At 41.0% G+C, this 24,907-nt stretch overlaps 1 protein-coding gene across 1 annotated transcript; it reads left to right on the top strand.

Moving 5' to 3' along the window:
* Window positions 1-455: 455 nt before the first annotated feature.
* Window positions 456-23,012, top strand: ABO1 (IKI3 family protein). The gene is made up of 7 exons (XM_020668360.2): window positions 456-800; window positions 8,634-8,957; window positions 10,013-13,125; window positions 20,913-21,014; window positions 21,724-22,042; window positions 22,172-22,224; window positions 22,718-23,012. Exons 1-5 carry the CDS (start codon window positions 651-653, stop codon window positions 22,037-22,039), a joined length of 4,005 nt encoding a protein of 1,334 aa, XP_020524019.2. The 5' UTR covers window positions 456-650; the 3' UTR covers window positions 22,040-22,042; window positions 22,172-22,224; window positions 22,718-23,012.
* The last annotated feature ends 1,895 nt before the right edge of the window (window positions 23,013-24,907 follow it).

Genomic DNA, 24,907 nt, shown 5'->3' on the forward strand with positions numbered 1-24,907 from the left:
CCATGTTAGATTACAAGTCTTTAAAAATTATGTTAAAAAATCTATCTAAAAAGTAGATTTATTATACGCCCACATTTCTACATATGCGGGCCTGAGCGCATAGAAACCGATTCCTTCTTTTATTTCTCTAGCATTTGTAAACCGTTTGTTTATAAGAAAAAGTTTATATAAAGTTGCATCATTATGATGTAGAATCACATATGCACCTCAAAAAGTCATAAGAAAAAGTTGTTTTAATGTTGAAAAAACCTCTAATTGGTCGTCTCAACATCGCGATGTATGAATATAAAAAAGAAAAGATTTTGAGTTTAAAAAATGGTGCATCTTGCTGTATATTATTTAGACCGCCTATTTTCAAGATTTTCATACGGTTATAGATTTACTTGATTTTAACTATTTTTAGACTTTTAAATTTTATAACTAGGTATAAAAATAGATTTCGAGATAATCCTAATAATGTTTTTCACTTTAAGATACAATTTGGAGGTGGAGGTGCGCCTTAATTGGATTTTTTAAGGTTGCAACCTTACAGAAACCACACCCTTGTTTATAACAATCGAAGTCTGTTTCCATCGTGTCGAGCTTCAGGTCTGAGAAAGGGCTTTGTGCTTTTCCTTTTTGTTTTTGCTGATCTCTAAAGCTTTGAGAAGATGAAGAACCTGAAGCTTTATTCAGAGGTTACCCTGGAATTGGGTTTACAGTCACAGGGCGAAAACGTTACTCTTGCAGCCATGGACGTTGAACAAAATCGCATGTTCTACGCTTCTACTTCCAACTCCATATACATTCTCCATCTCCATGTAAACCCATCTTGTCATTCGTCTTTTTTCTGGACTAAAAACTGTGAAGCCAACTGCTTCTTGTTCTACTTAGCTTGCTTGTTGCTTAAACATGATGAAGCCTTCGTTTATGTTAGTTCCAATATCTGTACCAATTAGAGCTGAATACCAATGTCTTTGTTTTTTTTTTTTTCTGCTTTTCTTTAGTTTGCTAATGGGTTTTAGTGGTTTCGTTGAAATTGGTCATTTTCTAGAAATATTTAGTGATTTTATCCGTTTAAACGACGGATTTCTATATGCGTTGTGCGACTTAGTGAAGGTAGTCCATATTGTATTTTTGTTAGTGAAAAATGTGCAATTCATGTTTGGGTCTGATGATAATATGATACTGAAGTTCTTAGTCACTGGTTTGTATTTGCTCTCTCATATGGAAGCAAGTGAGTGATCATAGGATAAGCAATATGCGATTGTTTCTTTTGTTCTTTCGATCAATTAAGGAAGCATCAATAGTTAAACCTTGCCGTAGCTTTCCCTTTTATTATTTATTCAGTTGATTCACTTGACAGAACACACTTTTCCATTGATTAATGCCTCACTGTATTTTTATTATTCTTACTATGATTATTATTATTATTCTTATTCTTATCCTTATTTTAATAATAATAATAATAATAATAATAATAATAATAATAATAATAATAATAATAATAATAACAACAATAACAATAATAACATTAGCATTATGTAGTATTAGTAATAGGAGGAAGGGTTAAGGATTTACCCTGTGTGAGATATCACATTGTTCGAGGATGCTGTCGGAGTAAAAGATCGTCATTCGTCAACAAGGACGTTCTAGTGCGTTGTAGATTCTTATCCAAGACTTGTATCATTTGATGATGATGCCATTTATTATTATTATTATTATTATTATCATCATCATCATTCTTCATTCATTCATTCTAAAGCATTGTTCATCCCAGACCATCCCTTGCCACTAAACGGATTGATCATTCACATTCCTATAAAATGAGATAAGGTCACAATGCTTAAAAACCTCTGCAAATATGTCAATGCCATGAGATGTTCAACTTCTGACTTGGCGATCTAATCACATCCAATGAGACACCCTTTAGGCCTCTACTTGGCATGGCCCTAAAGGAGCTAAAACTTTGAGTCCTTTGAGTAAATCTTTCACCTCAGCGTGTTTTTTAACTGCATACACCTGACCTCTTAAGTGACCTCAGAAAGTCTTTAGAGTTTCCCTAGTGCTATAGAGAAAAAGACTACCAACTTAAGCAGGGCAAAGGTTGACAAACCCTTTGCCATCAAAGTTGAACTTCACAACATCCTGCAGATTACACTGCTCTTCAGCATCTATGATTTGGTAATCAAGGGTTCACTAAAGGCGAATGGGAGCCTTCCTTGAAATTGTTTTTCACATTAATAGCCCCAAACACCTCTCCACATATTATGAGAAAAATTTCTTTCTAGCTAAAGGGCACAGGTGATGATTGAGATGATTTCTCTTGTAACACAAAACCAACCATCGTGCCTTTGAAGATTTTGGTTGTTATGCCGCTTCCAAAATTGCTAGGAAATGGCAAGGAAACTTGTTTTCTTGCGGATACAACCTCCAGATGGCAGTTGAAGTTAGAGAGAACTGAATAAGAGATCGTTGGTCTACTCAGGAAGTACACTACCAACTCCAAAGGAATCCAAATGGAGGTCCTTGCTGTTCTTCTGAAATTTCCACGAGTAAGAAGATGATTGACTGTCATTTTGTCCTCTAGGGTGTTTATTGACTTATTATATATCTGGAGAAACCAATGATAAAAATCATCTGTAATAAGAATCCTATCTAGACAATCCGAAGACCTAAAACTGAACCTTGGGAGAGCAAGCACTCCCTGGTTGCACGAGCTAGACAAAATTAGAACTCAATGCATCAAGACTAGGTACATAAGGAAGCAACTTTTTTCATGAGAAAGAACTATTTATGATTTGTTTTGGTAGCTGGAAAACTTACACGCTTTTGCAGGAAGAATGCAAGTGCAAGCTCACAATATCTAGTACTAACAGCATTGATGAAACATTATTGAAGGTTTTTCTTATCATTCATTATGGTAACTTTTCAAATGCATTGAGAGCATGAGGCATATGAATTATTTTTTTCCTGAGTTTCAAGCAGCAGAGCTATAGGCCATATGCATTATATTTCAACCTATTCTTAAAATAAGAGGATGCAGTGGGAAAAATATTGAGATAATTTATGAAAGGAATGAGAAAAAATTAGAAACTCTATTTAATGAAATGGGGAATACAATGCCTATTGTAAGAAAAAATAGTTGGGCTTTTGACTTGGAAAAAAAAGAAGCAAGGATTTTTTCTATGTCAACATCGCTTTTAGATCACATTACATGGTCATTATGATAGTTGAATTGTGCGACAAACTACTACAAGTCTATAAGAGCAAGAGTAAAACTTATGTAGTTACCTGTTTTGTTAATGAAGAGGAAAATGATAACTTTTACAGTCAATTTACACCCCTTGTGAGGGGAACATTTGCAGCATCATATAGTAGCAGAGGGTGTAGATCGTCCGGGGGGCGAGTACGCCACACTGTTGCATCTGCCATGGATACTGCCCTCTTCGCTAAATAGTCAAGAACATATCAGCTTCCCTGTATGTATGAAAAATCGGCCACTGGTGATTTGCAAATTAGGAGAGACTAGCCCTGCAGTTAGACAAAACTACACGCAATGTCCATGGTGCCTTATATTTTTGTCTCAAGGATTTCACGAGCAATATTGAGTCACTTTCTATGATGAGGGGTTTGCAATTAAATTCTTTTGGAAGAGAAATTCCCAACTTCAAAGCATGGAATTCGACATCATTGTTAGAGTTGAGGCCTAATGGGGCTGCAAAAGCAGCTATGAAACCACCTACATCGTTTCTTGTGATTCCCCCACAACCTGCAGTTCCAGGATTATGGATGCAAGCGCCGTCTATGTTGAGCTTGAAGTGGCCGACTAGGGGGAGGGACCACACCACTTGTATAGGGATGGGGGGTGTCTCAGCACACCAGTTTAGCTTGAGATTATTGGTTATATTGCGCTCCGAAGAATGAAAGGCCTAGCTTTTTTCTTTAGCAAGTTAGCTGACAAAGTGGATAACTTGCCTTAGGAGATTTTCTCTTGGTGTTCTCCCTCCTCTGTGTATATGAAAGTTGCATTCTATCCAGAGACACCAAATAGTGATAGAAATAATGGACATCCAAACATTTTTCATTCCATTGGACTTGAAGCGGAGCTTGAGCCATCTGGTCAACATTGTGATTGCTGATTGCTCGTTCCAAATATTTTTGCCAAATCTCCGAAGAATAGACCACAACAAAACCTGCTAAAAAGAATATTGCATGCTAATATGGTCAGTAGATTCGTTCTCCTGGAGGCAGAGCGGGCATCTGTTCTCCACCTGCAGGCCTCTTGATCGAAGCAATCTGGTGATAGGTAATCTGCATGAGGAGAGAGCCAGCTGACTTGCGAATCTGATCCCATGCATGCCCAACTGAGAAAACACCATCCGCAGAATTATCAAATAGCAAGCACATGATAGCAAGCACATGATAGCAAGCACATGGGATTGCACCTCCTCCCAAACATGGATAAGGGGACTCGAAGAGGGGGTTGGTGGGGACCACCTTTGGGTTGAGCCTTCTATATAATCTGACACTTTATTACCGGCCAGAGCTCCCAGGTCCTCATGGACGTTTATTCCATACTACTCCCATATAGATCTCTCTGATAGCCATGGGTCGGCCTAAAAATCAATTAGTTTACCATCACCTACCAACCATTTTACATTATTACGCAACCTGTTAAGACCCAAAGAAATACCTTTCTAGGCATGCGAGCCGCTTTTAGCCCAAGTGAACCAGATTGATGTTTTACGAAAATATATGTGCTTAAAAAAACGAGTCAAAAGGGAAGATGGGCTATAAATAATTCTCCATGCTATCTTGCTATTAGCTACCTAGAAAGTAAACAATCAACAACTATACTGTCAAACTGTTTCTGGCTCTGATTTACTTACTAATTTGCATCACATTTTTGATAAACTCTGCTATGATATGCTAAGAAATCATCATGCTGCCTATCCATTTTAAAATAAATAATTATCCATTATGTAGGGATTCAGGAATCGAACTGTGCAGGGCCAAGCTTGAGTCAGCCGGTATGACTCTGGCGAGTCTCAACAAGACTTGGCTGAGTCCATGAAAAATTAATAAAATAACCTCGGGAACCCATGAGACTTGTCCAGTTCTTGAGGTTTTTCAATGGGACTGGTCACCCTGCCCATTTACATAACTTAGGCAAAACAGAGTCAAGCTCGCCAAGCTTTAGAACACTGTGAAGTATATACAGGTGACAGCTACATTTAAAAAAATATTAGGACCTCTTGTGCTTTCTAGTAGTAGTCATCAAATTTTAATTCTTAGTCACCATTAGTGTCGAAGTCCCATAAAGATGTATTAGTGTAACTTTTAGGTTATTTAATTGTGGTTCTATGTTCATTTCAGATTTTGTCTTGGCCTCTAGGGCCTCGTCTTATGAAGGGAGAGTACTCTCCTGGTACTTGAAAAAACAATTTAAGTGCATCTACTCTGTTTTCCCTTTGCTATATGTCTCCCAGCTAAGATCTTCTCTTCTGCGCCCTCAATTGATCGACACAAATATTAAACCATGGTAAAAGAAATTGCAGAATGACAAATGTGTGGAATCCTTATTCTTGAGAAAACAGCAATCTGAATGGCCTAATTGATATACGATACATCAAAGTTCAAAATTGAGGCCCTCTGGAGGATTTGACAGAAGTTCCACTTGTACTTACCTTAACCGAGAGATATTTTGTCCTAAACTCCAGTCATTAGTCTGAATTTATAGCCCAACTGCAGGTTTTAAAGGATCTTCCTATCCTAAAAAGAGGCTGGAAGGCTTTTTAAGAATAAAATGAACTGAACAATTGTGAAGAATTATCCTTTTTGCAAATAAGTGATAACCATAAGCACATGCAGGCTTGTGCATGAAAATAAATGATTTGTACAGCAAATCAAACATATGATCGGGAGTCTCGTTGCTGCCAAGCATCCTGCAAGGAATCTATGAAGAAATATGCAAGATGCTTTAACTAAGTTATGAGAACTACACATTTGATATGTATGATCCAAATTTTGGCCAAACTATAGTGAGCTAGTCTTGCTATCTATGTGTTCTCCAAGTCAAATTTGAAAGAATCTGTCATGGAACAGATATAAGAACTATGTACTGGATATATATGAGCTTGAACATTTGTTCAGAATCAAATGAACACATTAAAATGGCTGTATCCTTCCTGACTCTGAGAATTTGATCCATCAAAACTAAATGAGTTCTATAAACACATGAAACAGAAGCTTAAAAGAAACTTATGTTACTCCAAATCTTCCCCATTTTTATCAAGTTTGATCTCTGCAGACTTGCGTCTACATTTGAATGAGCTAAATTCGAATTTTAAGATGAATCAACAGCTAAGTAATCAATTTGAGGGATAGCTTTAGATAGGGGAAGTTTGACATCATAAGTGAACATGCCTTTGTTGATTCTTGTTCAATTTCAATGATTTCTTGTCAATTGCCAGAACACCTTAAGGGTTGGTTGCAGATTTAGGTCAGGGCTTGGAATTTATTGTAAGGGAATTGTGGAGGATTGCTTTGGCCATGATTTGCGGCATTGTGCATGACTTTTCTCTATATTCCCCCTTATGGATACTAGCACCTTGTTTGGCTGCGAGATATGTTTTGGTTAATGACAGTTTTGATGTCCAACAAAATGCAGCATTTTGCAAGTATGAAGAAAGCTGGTTTATTCAATTTTCTTCGCTGTCACAAAACTTTGGAGTTTTTTATGTGCACCTGTACCTAAATGGGGTTCTAAAATGGCAGTCAAAGAAGCCACTCAAACACAAATTCGCTGTCACACATCGTGGGGCTCCAACAGCACCTAAACATGTTTTGGGACAGCATCCAGACAAGAGCTAAGATCATTCAAGCTATGTTCCCATGGGCATTAGATCACTTAATCTCTGTATGCCACAAAAGGATGGGTTTAGGACTTCAGATTGCCTTTTTGGGGTGATTTTGAATTCTGTATGTGTGCGTCCGGGTACTCGCTTGTGTGCATGCGTGCACGCACGTGTGTGTTTATAGGCTTCTGGCTACTATTATGATTTTCCATGTCCATAAAGGACTAATTTTAGGTTTATGATTTTTCATGTCATAAAGGGCTAGTGTTTCTTGCTAGTGTGTATTTCTATTTCTCTTTGGTTTCAAATGAGGTTTCATTAATTTATTTGGAAAAACCATAATTTATATTGTTATGCCAAGTTGAGGGCATAACCTAAAATAAACAATATTAACTTTTTGGTGAAAAACTTGAAATTTGGTTGAGAGTCGAGCTCTGGAGTTGGACTTGGTGAGTCTCTTTGAGTATTGAGTACTCTCATGATGGGTTCCTCGGAGTTTCTGCTTGCTGTTAAAAAGATGTCAATATGACTAAAAGGATGGTTTTGATCATTTTGAGGCCATAAAAAGGAATATGTACAATGAAAAAGAAGCTATTTAGTAAGAACTAGTGTCTCTAGAGGTATTTCTGAAGCATAATTTTGAAGGAAAAACTACCTATGGATGAGTTGTACATTTCTACAGCATTGATGGAAATCTTGAAAACCATGTTAGGTGGATCAAGCACTTGATTTTTTGCAAATAACTACTGATTTATCTTGTGATCAATTCCTGAAAAAAATAAATTATAAATTTTTCAGCTCTTAAAACTGTAAATCTATTCACCAACAAATGATCGTTCAGATTTGTAATTTGACCACTAGCAGCGGTGCAACAAATGGATGGTATTTGGGGGTCCATCAATGCTGTAGAAGTTGACAACCCCATTCATACAAAATTTTCCCACTTTTGAATGTTGACCTTTGTATCAGCTTGATATGATTATGCACATTAAGATGAGCCCAAGGTCTTCTAGAATTTTGGTTATAAATTCCAGATTAAATTTGAGTTTAAGCATGGTTTAGAGTTTCTGGGGCATTTGGGAAATCAATAGCCCTTAGGATCTGGTCGAAGATTTCCCGGTTTTGCTTGGGATTTTGAGACTCGGTCTTTATACGAGCTTGAGAAGGGTTTCTGAGGATTCAGGAAGCAGTTGATTTCTATTTACCATCTTTAAACAGAACAAGCAAAAAAAGGGAGAAGATTGTTTAGATATGTTCCCTTTTCATCACTTTTGCATTAATAACATAGTTTTCAAGTTTAATATTCAGTAAAAAGTATATCATTTTCAGGTGTTGTGTGAGCACCTCATGCGAGTTTTATCTTGGGCCACGCATGCTAATTATTATTGCTTCTGGTTTTCAAGTTGAATATTCTGTAAAAATTACATCATTTTCAGGTGTTGTATGAGCATTTCATACCAGTTCTGCAATAACTCTTTGTTTTGGGCCCTGTGTGCTAATTATTATTGCATCTGGTGTTTAGTTTGTTTTAACAAGTTCAAAACCAATGTCTATCTCATTCTTTAAGTCTTCTCTAAAGCTGTGTATAAGAGTCTAATTATTCTTCATCATTAGGGTATGTTTTTAGTATTTTGCGATAAAATAGTATGTCTGTTGCGAACAAGTTTATGGACCAGAACTTTTTTATTCGTCTTTGAGATTTTATCCAAAAAAAAATAAAAACAAATAGAAAAAGGAAATTTTTCTTTGAGATGAAATATTCTGTTTATTAATTCGTGCTCGTTACACTGCCAGGGAAAGGACCAGAGCAAGAATTCAACTTACTTGCCCATGGTTTCTATTTTAGAACCCGAGGATTCCATTACAGCCATGGATTACCTTATAGAGAAGGAGGCATTGATAGTGGGGACATCACATGGGTACATATTGCTGCTTACCGTGGACTCTGATGAGACAACTGAAGTTGTTGGCAGGGTAGAAGGTGGTGTCAAGAGCATTTGTTGCAGTCCAGATGGAGCTGTTCTCAGTGTTGCAGCTGGCAATGGACAGTTACTGGTTATGACCCAAGATTGGGATGTGCTTTATGAAACCATGCTTGAACATCCTCAGAAAACGGATGTATGTAGTTGTATATTGAACAGTTTTTACACTTACATTGCGGTGTTCATAGTTACAGGCAAATTGGTTTTCTTTTTCTTTAATTAATCAGTTTATGGTCATGTAAGGTGCAGACTGCTTTTCTTTTGAGGCCATTGTACTTGCATTTTGAAGCAACATTTCTTTAACAGATCTGAGTGTTCCAATGTGGGTCTCAAATAGTTCAGACTGAACTTCAAAGTTTGGATCTGCTATATGTAATTTTTAAGGTTGACATGTCTGAAAAATGAGGAAATGATGGAGAAGATGATAAAAGAAATAAGAAAAGCTTTCCAAATGTGCAATTTCAACTGTTTTTTTCTTGGAATAAGGGTTATGACTCATCATCATCATCATTTTAGCTTTTTCCCAATTAATTGGGGTCGGCTACATGAATCCTGGTTCCCCATTGTGATCTATTATAGGCCATATCCTCAGTGAGGCCATTAGTTCCTATATTTTTTCGGACTACTTCCAACCACGTCCATTGGGGCCTACCCCCTTGCCCCATTCTGTCCTTCCACTTGAACTAACTCGCACTTCCTAATAGATGCTGTACTTGATTGGCGCCACACATGGCCAGCCCACCAAAGTCTCCTCTCTCTCATTTATTGTCTATTGGTGCCATGCCTAAATTCTCTCGAATAGATTCATTTAGAATTCTATCTCTTCTTGTCTTGCCACTCATCCATCTCAACATCCTCATCTCTACTACACTCATTCTATGGGTATTGTTTTTTGTCCACCCAACGGAATAAGGCCTATGACTAAGATATCTAAAATGCCTAGAGCATTCAAGTTGTTTTCCTTTACTGCCAAAGTGCCACTTTCTTTTCAAATATTACCATCTGTCCACTGGAGCGGTGATATTATGCAAATGCTTATTCTCTTTATTTTCTCTTAGTAACTCTTAGAGTGTCCCAAGAAATAAATACAAGCATCCAATATGCTTCTTTCTCTGTTATTTGATTTATGTGTGATAGCATGTATGTATGTATGATTCATTTATACAGTTTGTGATTATTTGTTCTATCTAGATTTCAGGAAAGGCATATGTTGATGTTACTGATGGCTCCACAGATTCAACAGAAATTCAAGTATCTTGGCGAGGAGACGGTAAGTACTTTGCCTCTCTAACTGGATCAAAGGATTCCTCTTCCTTGCAACAAGTAAAGATATGGGAAAGAGAGACTGGGTCCCTTCATTCTTCTTCAGAATACAAGGCTTTCATGGGAGCATGCTTGGATTGGATGCCTACTGGCGTGAAAGTGGCTGCTGCATATGATAGAAAGGCTGACGATAAGTGTGCTCTGATTGTTTTTTTCGAAAGAAATGGTTTGGAAAGAGGCTCCTTTAGTATTGATGATCCAAAAGAATCGACAATTGAGATGCTGAAGTGGAATTGCAGTTCTGAGCTTCTTGCTGCTCTTATCAGGTGTGAAGGGCATGACAGTATTAAAATTTGGTCATTTAGCAATAACCACTGGTATCTAAAACAAGAATTGAGATACCCAAAAAGAGATAGGGTAAAATTTTTCTGGGACCCCACAAAGCCATTGCATCTGATTTCTTGGACTTTGTTGGCAAAGATCGCAAGTTACAATTTCATCTGGGTAACTTCCGTTTCAGATAATGCTGTTGCATTGGTGATTGATAGTGCTAATGTTCTCTTGTCTCCTCTCTGTCTATCACTTATTCCACCTCCTTTCTCTCTCTTCAACTTGAAGTTTCCGTGTTCTGTTCAAGACAAGAGTTTCTTTTGTAAGGATTCCAAGAGCTGTTTAGCTGTGAGCATGTCAGATGGCAATTTGGGTGTGGTGGAGCTTCCCGTAATGGATGTTTGGGAAGAGATGGAAAACAAAGTATTTCCTGTTGATACTTGTTGCTCTGATACAATCATCGGCACTCTCAGGCATCTTACTTGGTTGGACTCTCACGTTCTTCTTGGGGTTTTACACTCTGAGTCCAGTGAGCCCAATTCAAGTATTGAATTTTCATCCATGGAAAATAATGGGATCTCTCTTTCTCAGGGACAAGAACATTCTTTTGGTTATTCCTTGCAAGAGATTGAGCTAGTTTGTTCAGAGAACTCTGTCTCCAACTTAGTCACTTCTTCAAACTGGCAGGCTAAGATCATCCAGCGAATATTTTTGAAAAGGTCAATAGTTGCTATTGTGCCCAATCCCTTATCAAAATGCTCAGCTTTTATACAGTTTGATGGGGGATTCCTTGCAGAATATTCTTCAAAATCAGGAATGAAAATGGCTTCCCGGGAGATATTAAAGGGATTTCCATCAACATGCCCATGGATGAATGCCATCCCTGTTTCTGATAATGGCACACTGAAACACTTAATTTTTGGCTTGGACCTTGATGGGAGGCTTTATGTGAATGACAAAATATTGTGTGAAAATTGCACTAGTTTCTCTTTTTATTCTAGTGCTTCAGGAATCATGCAACAGGTTGTGACCCACATTGTCTTCACCACGAAGCATGACTTTCTCTACGTCATGGCTATGGATGAATTGTTATCTCTCGAAAGCCATGGCCATGGAAGTAACAAAATATATGAAGTTGGGGATCAAGATGGGATAAAGATTTGGGAAAGAGGTGCAAAAGTGATTGGGGTTATAGATGGGGATGAAGCAGCCATAATTATACAAACTCTTAGGGGTAACTTAGAATGCATCTACCCAAGAAAACTGGTCCTCTTAGCAACTGTTAATGCTTTAGTTGAAGGGCGCTTCAAAGATGCCATGCTCATGGTTAGACGACAGAGACTCGATTTCAATATCATTGTTGATTATTGTGGTTGGCAAGAATTTCTCCAAAAAGCAGTAGAATTTGTCAAACAAGTGAATAATCTTAGCCATATCACAGACTTTATTTGCTCTATAAAGAATGAAAATGTCATGGGTTCCCTTTACAAGAATGCTCTACTTCCCCTTTACCCCCCAGGGAGTAAAACAGTGGATGTAGAAGATTCTAAGGTTGAGAGTGTAAATAACAAAGTGACTTCTGTTCTTGAGGCCATCCAATTGGCCCTTGAAGAACAACTGCCTGAGAGCCCCACAAGGGAGCTTTGCATATTGACCACTTTAGCTCGTAGGCTACCCCCTGCCCTTGAAGAAGCATTGAAGAGGATTAAAAAGATTCGAGAAATGGAATTGTCAGCATCTTTAGATGAGATTGGGAGTGCTCAAAGAAAATCTCTTCCTTCTGCAGAAGAAGCTTTAAAGCATCTTTTATGGTTGTCTGATTCAGATGCTGTTTTCGAAGCTGCATTAGGCCTCTATGATCTGAATCTTGCAGCCATTGTCGCATTAAACTCTCAGAGGGACCCAAAGGAATTTCTTCCCTTCCTTAAGGAGCTTGAAAGCATGCCTCCTGCTCTTATGCTGTATACAATTGATCTTAGGCTACACAGGTTTGAGAAGGCGCTTGGAAATATCATCTCAGCTGGTGATGCTTACTTTGAGGATTGCTTAAACCTCATAAGAAACAACCCCAAACTGTTTCCCCTTGCTCTTCAACTTTTCACTGATTTATCCAATCGAAAAAAGGTTTTCGAAGCCTGGGGTGATCATTTAAGTCGTGAAGAATTCTTCGAGGATGCAGCTATGGCTTATTTGGGTTGTTTGAATTTGGAAAAGGCCTTGAAAGCCTATCGCGCTTGTGGAAATTGGAGGGGTTTGCTTGCAGTTGCTGGGTTGCTAAAACTTGGGGAAGAAGAGATTCTACAGCTAGCAAAGGAACTATGTGAAGAGCTTCAAGCAATGGGAAAACCAGCAGAGGCTGCCAAAATTGCTGTGGAGTATTGTGGGGACATTCAGAGTGGGGTTGGCTATTTTGTAGCAGCAAGGGAGTGGAATGAAGCTCTGAGAATTGGGTTTCTTCATAAGAGAGAAGATTTATTAATGGAGGTTAAGAATGCCGCTCTTGAATGTGCAAGCTCACTTGTATCAGAGTATGTGGAGGGAGTGGAGAAAGTGGGTAAATACTTAACCCGTTACCTAGCTGTTCGGCAGAGAAGGTTGGCTCTCGCTGTGAAATTGCAATTGGAGGGAAGATCAGCTGATGATGATGATATTGATGACAATGCTTCAGAAACCAGTAGCAGTTTCAGTGGAATGAGTGCTTATACTCTGAGGTACCGTATCCTTTCTCTTATGACAGTCTTCTTCCTATACGATATTTCTCAGTGAAAGTACCAACAATTACTGGAGCACCTGTGTAAATGCCCAGGTGTGCTAGAAACATGGGCTCTCAAACTCTCAAACATGTGCCTGGATATTTTCCTGTATTGATATGTTAACGCTTTACTAATAGGACCACTGATAGTTTTTTCTAAAGAAACCTGCCGTAAATTAGCCATCTAGAAAAGAAATTACTGGTCCAGTCACTGTTTTTGAGATTCCAAATTTCTGGGTGCCTGCCCCATTTATACACTTGTTTCATGCAATCTTTTGATATTTTCCCTTCATTTTGTGAATGACTTGCATCCACTGTCCATAGCACATTTAATAGAAGGCTCTATGGGTAACATGCTGTGATAGGATTGGCTTCACAGTACAAATTTTGATTCGTCCAAATTGTTAGATTTTTAATAGGCATGCTTGTATCTGAGCCGAAGGGTCTGAGGAAGTATGTGCCCCACAGAGCGGGTTTGTTAGTTTTGAGACACCTACTGAAACCTTTTTGGGGGGGTGTTTTTGCATTTAAACCCACACCGAGGAGAATCCAGTACCAATTTGCTTTGGGACACGTTTTTGTTTCGTTATCTAATTGTTTGTTCTCATGGTTTTCTTTCTACCTACTTGTATGGAATAGTGCTTTAATGTTTGCTGTATGCATATTTATATATCCTTTAAAAAAAAAAAAAAGGAGGTCTACCTTGTGAGTGACTAGGATTGCATCATTCAATGTTAGTGATCCCTCATTTCTAGTCGCTAACTCACTCATTAGTTCAACCTCTTTTTTTTTTTTGTTAATCTATTAATGTTTATATTAAAAGGAAAAAGTATACAAGTTAAAAAAAATGGCAGCCTGCAGACTGGGTGCAGCATATATTGGTGGGCTATACAAAAAAAAAAAAAAAAGTTTTACATTCAGTTCCTTAACACAAAGTCGGGAACCAGGAGCTAAAAAAGGTGCCAAAATGGTACCAAGTGGGTCGTTTTGACTGGTTCCTTCTTTAGTGAGTTCATCTAGTGCTGTGTTGGCCTTGCACCATATATGCTTCCAAGCAACATGTGTATCTCTGCAAAGGTGGAGTATTTTGTCAAAAATGTGTAGTCTGCAAGAGTGGTCCGAGAGTCCAGAAGCCCATGAAATAACCTTTTTAGGGTCTCCCTCGATGAGCAATACAGTGCTCCAGCTAGGATTGAAATTCTTGAGACCTTCGAGCAAGGCAAGGGCCTCCACGATATTGCAGTCAGCATTGCAGAAGGAATATTGTGTCTGTCCTTTGTGGATGCCTCCGATCCCTGCGGGCCTCGGGTTGCCTAGAAAGCAACAGTCGAAGTTGAGTTTTGTCTGGCCAGGTTCGGGGGGTCTCCACAGAGAAGAGCGAGGGATGCAGGTAGGTCATAAGTGCAGCAAGGCCTGCCAATTTTGGTGGAAGTCGATGTAAAAGTGCTTGAAATATTTGTGGTTTTTGCCTTAAAGATGACAAGGTTTTCGATCCGGTCCTGCAGGGCCTCCTTTGTAGCTCCTCCTCCTGGAAGATTCGGTTGTTTCTCTCTGTCCAAATTACCCAAAGTGTGGCTGCGACTAAGGCCCGCCAGTGTAAAATACTGGACTTTGACCAAGGGGGTAGGAATGAGGAGCTGAAGAGGTGTGGAACCGATTTTGAGGTTGTCCATGACCAGTTGGGAAGTTGCAGTAGGTCAACCCAAAGTGTCAAGACCACATTGCAATGGATACAGAGGTGGGAGTTGGACTCTTCATTTTCTGTGCACATCGTATATCTAGTCGAAATGGGGACACTATTTTGAAGCTGGTCCACCTTCAAAGATCTTTCCGATAGGAGGGAGGAAAAAGTAAGGAAATCTCCCAATTCGTTGTTGGTAAGGGGTAAGTGGCCTCCTAAATTGGGATTCCAAATTCTAGAGGCCCCCAAGGTGTTAAAGTGGTCTACGACTGTGGCCTGTCCATTGAGAGCAAGGAGGAAGAGGTTGGGGAAAAGCTCTTGTAGGGGGCTGTTGCCAATCCAAATGTCTGACCAGCATTTAACTCGGTTGCCACCCCGGGATCGAAATCTAATGTTCTCTTTGAATAGGCTCGACGGAGTATGGATCTCCAAGCTCCAAAAGGTCAGCTGTCGCTCCTATAAGATGGAGGCAGCTAGTATTCAGGTGGTATTTGTGGTGGAATACCTCCTACCACAAATGGTATTCTTGGGTTGCCAGGCGCCACCACCACTTCTCTAAGGGGGCGATTGTTTCTTTTGAGCTTGTGGATCCTTAGCACCCCCAAGCGTTTTTGGTGACATACTTTCTCTTAGGAAAAAATGAGGTGGTATTTGTTGCTCTCCCCTTCACCCAACCAAAGGAAGTTCCTCATGAGCTGTTCGAGGCGGTTGGCAATTGCGGAAGGCATATGGAATAAAGACATTTGGAAGATGGGGATGTTGGAGAGGCTTGCTTTGATAAGGGTGATTCTTCCTGCTGAGGAGAGGAAGTGACCCTTCCAACCTACAAGCTTCCTATCAAATTTGTCTACGATGTAGCTCCAAAGCCTCTGTTTTTGCTTGTGATGCAGAGGGGCAGGCCCAGATAGGTGGAAGGTAGAGAGTCTACTTCACATCCCCACCGGCTTGCAAGGTTGCTAATTGATCGGCTCTCAGATCATCTTGGATTTGGCCATATTCACCCTGAAGCTGGTGGCCAACTCGAAACATTTTAGGAACAAGAGAAGGAAATCAACCTGCTGAGTGGTTGCTCCATAGAAAAGAAGGTTGTCATCAACATATTGAAGATGGGAGATACTTGGGTCATGGTTCCTGATATTGAAGCCTTCCAACAGCCCATGTTGGTACATCCTAGTGATGAATCGACTAAAGACTTTAGTTACTATAGCGAAAAAGGAAGGGGGAAAGGGGGTCTCCTTGCCTAAGGCCACTAGAGGAGGGGAAGAAACCTTTGGGGTAACTATTGATAAGGACAGAGAAAAGGGGTTTGAGATGCAATCTTGAATCTAGGCCCTCTAACGAGTGCCAAAGCCCATTTTGTGAAGAGTTTCCTATAGGATGCCCCAATCGATATGGTTGTAAGCCTTCTCCCAATCTAACTTTATGACCATGCCCGACACCTTTGAGAGGTGTCAAGAGTGGATGCCTTCATGGGCCACTAATACTCCATCGAGGACTTATCGATCCTTGATAAAAGCACTCTTAGTGAGGGGATATGACCCAACCGAGAACCTCCCTAAGTTTGGATGCAAGGACCTTGGAGAGGATTTTGTAAGAGATATTGATTAGACTAATTGGTATGAAATCCTTAAGTTCCTCGGCTCCTTCAACCTTGGGGATGAGGGCGATAAAAGTTGCATTCATAGCCTTATGGATGTCCCGTTGGTTGTGAAACTTCTCAAACAAGGAGAGCATGTCAGGTTGAATAAACTCCCAGAATGTTTTGAAAAGGGCAAACGGGTAGCCATCGGGCGCTGCGGCCCAATCCTATCCTAGGTCAGAGATTGCCTTGAGGATTTCCTCTTTGGAGAATGAACGCTGTAGCCAAACCGATTTCTTGGGCGGGATGGGATGGAAGGAAAGGTCGTCCATCGTGGGCTTGGGCTCGGGATGGGCCGAGAAGAGCTATCTGAAAATTTAATGATTGAGTCCTCCACGAGTTGGGGTTGGTGGACAAGCTCCTCGACCTTGATTTGGGTATGGTGTTATGTCACCTTCTGCAGTTTGCGATTTTGTGGAAGAAAGCGGCATTAAGATTTTTGGCTTTCAACCTTTTTACTTTGAAGCGTTGGCACCAATAGATTTCTTCCTTTTTGAGAAGAAGTTGGTATTGGATTTTGAGTTGGGATCTCTGGTGTCTTTCTTTTGAGGAGAGGGCCCTATTTTCCTGAGTAAGGTCTCGGTCTTTTATGGACTGGTGCAACTATTCTTTCTGGGTTTTGAAGTTGCCTGGGAGTTGGCTACTTCAGGTTTTGAGAGAAGCTTTGAGGAGTTGCAATTTTCATTGAAGGCGAAAGCGAGCCCAACCATGAGCTTGGTTCGAGAAGGACTCCCACCAAGATGGGTTCAAGGATTGGAGATTGAGCTTCTCAAGCTAAGTTAATTCAAAGCGAAAGGGTTTTTACCCTCTTGAGGTAGGCTGGCTATCGAGGAGGATGGGTCAGTGGTTGAAAGTGGGTTTGGGGAGAGCAAGGGCACGGGAGCCGTAGAAAGAAGCATCCCAGTCGAAACTGGTGAGGTAGCGATCGATTTTGGAGAGTGCTCAGGGGAGTGGTTTAACTAGGTGAAATTAGCTCCTTGGAGTGGGAGGTCAATGAGGTTATTCCTAGAAGATGAAGTTGGAGAAGTGTAACATACTTTGGGTGACTGTAGGTTGGAATTACATTCGAAGCACCTGGTGACATTGTAGTCACCACCTAGGCACCGTGTTGATGGGGCTAGAGAAGCTACCCCATCAAGTTCCTCCCAAAGTTGATCCCCTATGCTAGCTGAGTTAGAGCCGTATACAGTAGTGAACTTCCAAGGCAAACCGTCAGATATTCTAGTGAAGGCCATTGTGACGGAGGAGGTGGCCACATGAGAGGAGTAGAGGGAGTGAATGGATGGATCCCAAATTACCCAGATGCGTTCTGAAGCCCCTTGGGCTACAAGAGCTACCAATTGATAGGGCCTCATGCCCTAGACCTGATGGATTTGGTTGAGGGAAGGTGAAGGGAGTTTGGTTGCGATGATGGCTGAAGCCGTAAGAAGCTATTTGAGGCAGAAGTCTCCGGCTAGTGTTTGTGGGGGTAGCCTAGGCCACGGATGTTCCAAGTAAGTAGTTTCAAGACTAATGGTTGTAGGAGGCGGCGTGCCTTGGAGAAGACTGAGAAGTTGATGAGCCAGGGTGCCTGAGCCAGTAGGGGGAACGGTAGTAGACGAGTGCTCTGCCAGGTCGTAGCGAACCTCAAAAGCGAGCTTAGAGAACTCCCTTGTGCCTTTTGGACTTACTTTGAATCTAGTTTGAGTGTTGTTTTGAAGAAGGGCCTTGATATCACCCTCTGGTATATTGTATTGGAATCCCATCACTTTGAGCACCTGATGACTATTTCCTTGAGCGAGGTGCATCCCATCGACGAAGCTTGAGCCCACCGAGGTTATGGAACCCGAATGAGATGTCGTGGAGGAATTAAAAGGGGATTTAGGGGTGCTATGGCAAGGAGGGAAGGGAAGGCTGGCCCCTTCTCTTGAGGTTTGCAGGCTGTACCACTCAGGTGGGGTGAAACGGGAATCTGTAGCGGGGAGGGAGGGGGAGGGGAAGGGACGGGGAGGGAGGGGGAGGGGGACGGGGAGGGGGGGGGGATGGGTTTGGGAGAAATAGTAATAGTGGGAGAGATGTGTGAAGATGGCTGGATTTGGGGAGCCGGAAGGATAGTGACCCTGTGATGTGTGTGCCAAGATGATGGAGTAAGGATAACTTTCAAGGGAGGCGAATTAAAGAAGCTAGGGTTTGGGTGTGTTAAGGGATGGGGAATAGGGACATAGTTGGGGGGGGAAGACAGGTATGGATAAAAGCCTGGTGGGGGGGGGGGGGGGGGGGGGGGTTGTGGCTGGGAGGGAGGGAAGATTAGGGAAAGACAAATTGAGGGGGCACCTAGGAGAGGGAAAAGGGGGAGGGTAGGCGAAGCTGCCGCTATGGGTTCCCAAGAAGAGAGAGGGATAAGGGAGGAGGGGACAGTTGAAAGGATGCATGATGGGTAGCTTGTGAGCTGATGGGTTGGGTAGGGGAAAGGCCATTTAGGGGGGATAGATAGGTGTAGGGATGGGAGGTGCTAGCCATTGAGAAGGCTGGGTGGTTGGGTGCTCAGGAGAGATAGGTGTAGCTGGGATAAGGGGTTGAAGGGCTTGGTGGAGGCCCATGGGGAGGGGTAGCGATGGTTGATGAGGGAGAGGGGATGGAGTCGACAATAGAGGTAGAAGGGGGGAGGTGGGGTGTGAAATGAGGGACAAAGGATAGGGGCAGGCGAGAGGTGGGTTGCGGGGGGAAAAGAGGAAGGGGTCATGGCCGTCGGATGAAGGGGGGGGGGGGGGGGGGGTATGACAATCAAGGATGAGAGAGAGGCTAACTCTGGATGATGTGGTGGGAGAGATGGGGGCTGGTATGGATGGCGAAATGATGGGGGTGGTCATAGGAGAAGTGGAGGGCTGAGAGGGAATGGAGGTTTGCAGACCTAGATCCAATGGTGGAGCCAAGTCTGGAGGGAGAATAGGGGAGATTGGGTTGGTGTTGATGGGGCTTGGCAGAAGGTTAGGTTGGGGTGGGGCGGATTGAGTCAGTGGGGAGGAGAGGAGGCATAGGGCTCAAGAGTGAGGGAGTGACATCTGGTGACCTGTCACAGGAAGGTGGGGTGGTGGCCACATGACCAGGCGGCGGAGGGGAGGCGATGGTTCAATTAGAGGGATCTGGCCACGTGGGGAGATGATGGAAATGACGGGGCCAGGAGAGGGTTGAGTGGCACGTGAAGTGGGCAAGGTGCTGTTCGTATGAGGGGGCTGCAGGATGGAGGCCATGTGGAGGAAGGGGAGGGGGAGTGTCATGTGAGGGCAGAAGGGATCTGCGTTCGAGAAGGGACATGGAGGGATGGGTTTGGGGAGAGGGTCTGGGCTGTCACATGGGTTTTGGAAGGGGGTGATGTGGGAGAGGAAAGGTGGGAGAGAGGCAGCTGCCTGGGGGCAGTGAGGGGGCTGACATCAGCCCTCGCGTGATTCAGCAGGGAGGTTGGGAGGGGGGACAGCGGAAGGGAAGGGCGGCTGCCTGAGTTCGTGGGCTGGAGGAGTCCAACAGGACCCGTCCGATTGAAATTTCAACAGTTACGATGGGCGACCCGTCGTCTTCTGTGAGCCACAAAGGTCCGGCGATTGTGGTCTGCCCTGCGCTCCCAGGGCCTTGGGGCCATTACACAACTCACGTCCATGAGGTTGGGAAAGGGGTGAGGCCTCTAACCAGGCCATATGAATGCAAAAAAGGACTCCTCTGATTTTAAGCCACAGCGTGGGAGGTATGAGATTAGGGTTCACAGTTTCGATCAGCAACTGGATAGTGCCCAGGGTGAGAAACTCGGACGACTTCCAGTGTACAGATATGAAGTCCCCGCATGCATCTCCAATGAGTTTGAGGGTGCTGGGGTGTCTGGCATGGAGGGGAATGTGAGTCACCTGAGCCAAAATTTATGTTTGCGAGATGTTCCCATCCCCGGCCTCCAACGCTCCAGGAACAAGGGGGCTTCTTTGAACTGAGATCGACTTCCTTGCAACATTCTGAGAGCACTACCTTCTGAAAGGAAGTGAGGAGGATAGCACCATTAGTTTCCGACCTCTTAATCCCTTTGGGGTCAAGAATTCTACTTTCTTAACTTAGTAAGCGGAGAAACCAAATTCTGACCTCATAATCCACTTCAAAATGTCTGTTCTTTCTGCTGCCTACTTAATTTGTAATTTGTGTTCTGTTTTACTTAATTGATAAGTTTGGATTTCAAATTAGCAGGAAGAAACCATGTTGTCTATACTTTCAAGTTTGAAAATCTTCTTTAAAAATTAGCGTTGTAAACATAATTCACTGCTTTTCTAATAATTCACTGAAAGCATTCTATTGCTGGTACCTCTAGAAACACTAATTCTAAGGGGTTAGTATCATCATTTGGAATTCTGCAAGAGAAGTTAATTGGGATATTCTCTGATACCTTATATCGCAAATTTACTGTTTACAGGAAAGGTAAGGGCTCAGGCGCATCCATAAGCTCAAGTGCCGCTAGCAAGGCAAGTGAGCGGAGACGGCAGAGACATCGTGGGGGGAAAATCCGTGCCGGAAGGTGCATCTATCACTTCGTGATTACCAAAAAAAAGGAAAAAAAAAAAAAAAACATGCTTCTTTTTCCAGGAAGAAGGCAATTTTGTCTAAACCTAGATGCTTAGTACTGTGATACTTCTCTCTCTCTCTCTCTCTCTCTCTCTATATATATATATATATATATATATATGAAGATACTACAAAATGGCTATAGGCAAAAATGAACAGTGATTTTGTCTACCCTCATCACTGTCTAAAGTTCATCGCATGGTCACAATTATTTGGTAGTGTTTCATTTTTTATTTTTTTTTACAAATTGGAATGATATGAAATTTGTATTGTGTGTTCATAAAAAATAGGTGAATCTACAAAAAATATCAAAAATATTTTTTACATGAAATAAATTGACCAAAATACCCCCAAAAAGTTTCAGGGTATTTTGGTTAATTTTGTTTTCACGAATTATTTTTCTTCTATATTTTTATTAGGTGCACCTTACTAAGATATACACACGCTCCAAATTTCAGATCATTCCGATTTGTAAAAAAAAAAATGAAAAATGAAACACTATCGGACAATCATGACCGTGCGATGAACTTTGGACGGTGATGAGGGTAGGCGAAATCACTGTTCATTGTAGCCTATAGGCGTTGGGAAGATTTTTCCATATATATATATATATCTTCAGAATCAAAATTTGCTGGAACTTATATTTATGTTTATTATAACAGTCCTGGTGAGGAGATTGCCTTAGTGGATCATTTGAAAGGCATGTTGCTGACACCTGGCGCCCAAAGTGAGCTGAGGGCACTATTGAATGCTCTCTTAATGCTGGGGGAGGAAGGACCTGCTAGGAAGCTGCAATGCTCAGCTGATACCTTCCAAGTGACACAGATGGCTTCTGCTAAGCTCGTTGAAGATAGAATGCTTGATGAGAGCTTGAAAGAGGAGAATCACTCTTTGGAGCCCTATGTGCATAGAGTAAGAGCTTCAGGGTTGTATTCTGAGGCTTTCCTATGGCAGTTGAAAGTTTTGTGTCCTCCTTAGCAGGTAGTTCCTCATTTTCTGAAGGAAGTGACAATTATATCCATTTTTTATTGAGCTTTAATGTGGGTCTTTTCATTTGGCTTTTAAGGAAAAAAAAATATTTTCCTTTTGACTATTTCCATTTGTGTACAGGCCCATCTCTCCTATCTATTGAATGGTCCTACAGAAGTGTTCAGATCATCATGGTGAGTGAGGCTGTCTGCTGCTGGTAATATCCTGTGAGGTCCATTAAACCTTATCATTAAAGGAATGGAAAGTCCTATTATCTTCCCCCCTGCTACTATGGTGAAAAAGGAAAGTAACTTTTCTATTCCCACTTTCTGGAACAGCATATTGATCTTTAAATGTGAATAAAAGTTTTACAGATTTAGAACAAACATAAGAAGCATGCAATCTTTCGGAACTTAAAACCACAAAATGGAAAAATACACCACATCCTTGGGGAAGATACATTAGCTAAGGTATCCTCCTCCAAATGTCCAATGTTGTCAGATTCGCTTCAGATTCTTCTTTAGTTTGGTGATAAAAATGAAGCAATTCGGTGCTTCGGCCGATTTGGGTGAAGACTTCGGACTTTTTTTTTAAATTTAATATAAATAAAAGTAGATATTTATACTACCTGGGTGTGCTTGTGTTCACAGGAGTGAATTGTTGAACCATTTTCTTTTTCTTGTTTAGGTGACCAGGGATCAGAATGGGCACCGTATGCTTGAATTGGAGATCGGAGAGCTGCTAACTTCTAGAGATCTTTGCTAATTGCAAAACTTGGGGGATGTGGAAAACTTGCCTCCTTAAGCTAAGCTCACCATTGATCTGTGTAGCAGCGACAGGATGAAGGAAAATTTGTTTAAGTTGCATGGTTTCTCTGTGGGCACCATTTTGTGCACTATTTTGGTTTTTTGAAAATTTTGTGAAGTTGAGATGCCAATGCGTTTTAAGTTATATGGTTTAGTACTTCTGTTTAGCGACACCATTTTGATCTCTCTCTGGTTAAAAGCTCTTATTTTTCAACCCTTGGTTTTGGAGTCAAAATCCAATATGAAACATAAACACACGGACTTACGGCTTGACGGTTACGTTGTGAACAATGCATCAGGTCCTTGTTGAAATCCCTGAGCTGCGACACCACGAAAGTCAAAACGCACTTAAATTGGATTTGTTTGCCTTTTTCTAAACTCCAAGCACCCTTGCTAACCTCACGAGAAAAACGGAACACCCTTCATATCCTCATTATTATCTTCTTTGAAGTTCATGAGGAAACAATACTTTCTGTGAATCCTTAGCTTCTCTCTTATTTTTGGTACCCACTTCTAATTTCATTCTTTTTCCTTTGTACCTCTCGCTGTACATGTCTTTTTATATTTATCAATTAAAGTTATGCTGATGTTAAAAAAAGAGAAGAGATTTCCTATGAACCAGATGTACCCCGAAATTTTTCATTCGAATCGTGGGCTAAAGTCCCAAGGGACATTAAGATCCCCTTCATCAAGCCTTTAAACACTTTATTTCGAAGAAAGGCTTTGAACACTTCAAATTTCATGAACACATCTAGTTCAACAATTCTAAATGATTATGTGATCCTAAACATCAAATAAATAGACAAGTCACCTTAAAGTCTTCAAAGGCTGGTTAAGCACCCTCTTCCATGTGGGGTTAAGCACATTATACCTGGTTCGAGAACCCTATATTTTTCCTCATATGCTGAGCTATTACATAGACCTATAAAAGGAAAGAATCCACTTCTCTTGGTTATTTCTAACCAAACCTGCGAGTCTTACCGGGTGAAGGTTCTTCTAGAGCTTCCATCAAAATTAAGTTTTACCAATCTCAATGGAGGTGAGTCTTACCGGGTGAAGGTTTCTCTTCCATCAAAATTAAGTTTTACCAATATCAGTGGAGGTGGTTACCATGCATTTGGCTTCTGAGTTTTTTTTTGAACTTCTTTTATGTTTGAGATTAATTACTCTTTGGTTATCCCTCTTAAAGTTTTTCTCTTGCCAAGGCCCACTCCACTATTGTAGTGTGAGTTTTTAATTTTTTTTTACAAGAAAGAGTTCTCCATGTGACTGTGCCACTGGCATGAACCCAAGAATCTCTTCTTTCTTTCCACTCTAGGCACATCATAGCACCTATAGCTATCGTCCAAAGGAGCTTGGGATTTACCTTGCTTCGGTCTTATTGGTAGTGTAGGGGATCTATCGCAAAAGGATTAGAGATACTACGATGGCCGAAAGAGTTTATACTCTTGTAGGAGTATACTGTCTATTTACTTCCTTGTATAAAACCCAATATAGGAGTAATTTTAGGACTCTAAATTTTGATGATGTATCATCTTCATGCTGACGTTAGTGAAAAAAATTACTGAATTGAACTTTTTATGGACTAAAAAAAAAATGTCTTAACATTGAACAAAGGCTCTGCAATTTTTGGAAGGGCGATCTCTAAATCACAAAAAAACTTTAAAAATTATTTTTTTTTTTACTTTTCAAAATAATTATCTATTGATCCTTTGGTGGTTCCCAAAATTCCAAATTGGAAAAAAATCTCCCAAGTACAATCTCTAGACTGATGGAGTACAAGTACACTATGATCCCACATGAGCATAGTATACATGCACAATACAATAATTGGTTTCCTAAAAAAGATAGCTTTCTATATGCCACTAGGTATAGGAAATTTATATACACTATTCCTCTCTCAACCGCTCGATATGAATGGACAATTCTGGCTCCAATCGTAATGTCATGCCTAACCACTATTTTATTTTTATTTTTTTTCTTGTAATTCATATTGACACCGAAATTGTGGTGTCTCTTCCCATCATAGAGTCGCACCTATAAAAATATTAAAAAATATTTTAAAATGTCC

This window comes from Amborella trichopoda, chromosome 8, assembly GCF_054954075.1.
Source record: "Amborella trichopoda isolate Santa Cruz 75 chromosome 8, AtrichopodaSantaCruz75HAP2 v2.0, whole genome shotgun sequence".
NCBI classification, from domain to species: domain Eukaryota; kingdom Viridiplantae; phylum Streptophyta; class Magnoliopsida; order Amborellales; family Amborellaceae; genus Amborella; species Amborella trichopoda.

Excerpts from the sequence above, each read along its gene's own strand:
- ABO1 (XM_020668360.2), top strand. The coding sequence starts at position 651 with ATGAAGAACCTGAAGCTTTATTCAGAGGTTACCCTGGAATTGGGTTTA. Across the intron at positions 13,126-20,912 it reads ATGAGTGCTTATACTCTGAG|GAAAGGTAAGGGCTCAGGCG; the intron begins GTACCGTATCCT and ends TACTGTTTACAG. Across the intron at positions 21,015-21,723 it reads GGGAAAATCCGTGCCGGAAG|TCCTGGTGAGGAGATTGCCT; the intron begins GTGCATCTATCA and ends TTATTATAACAG.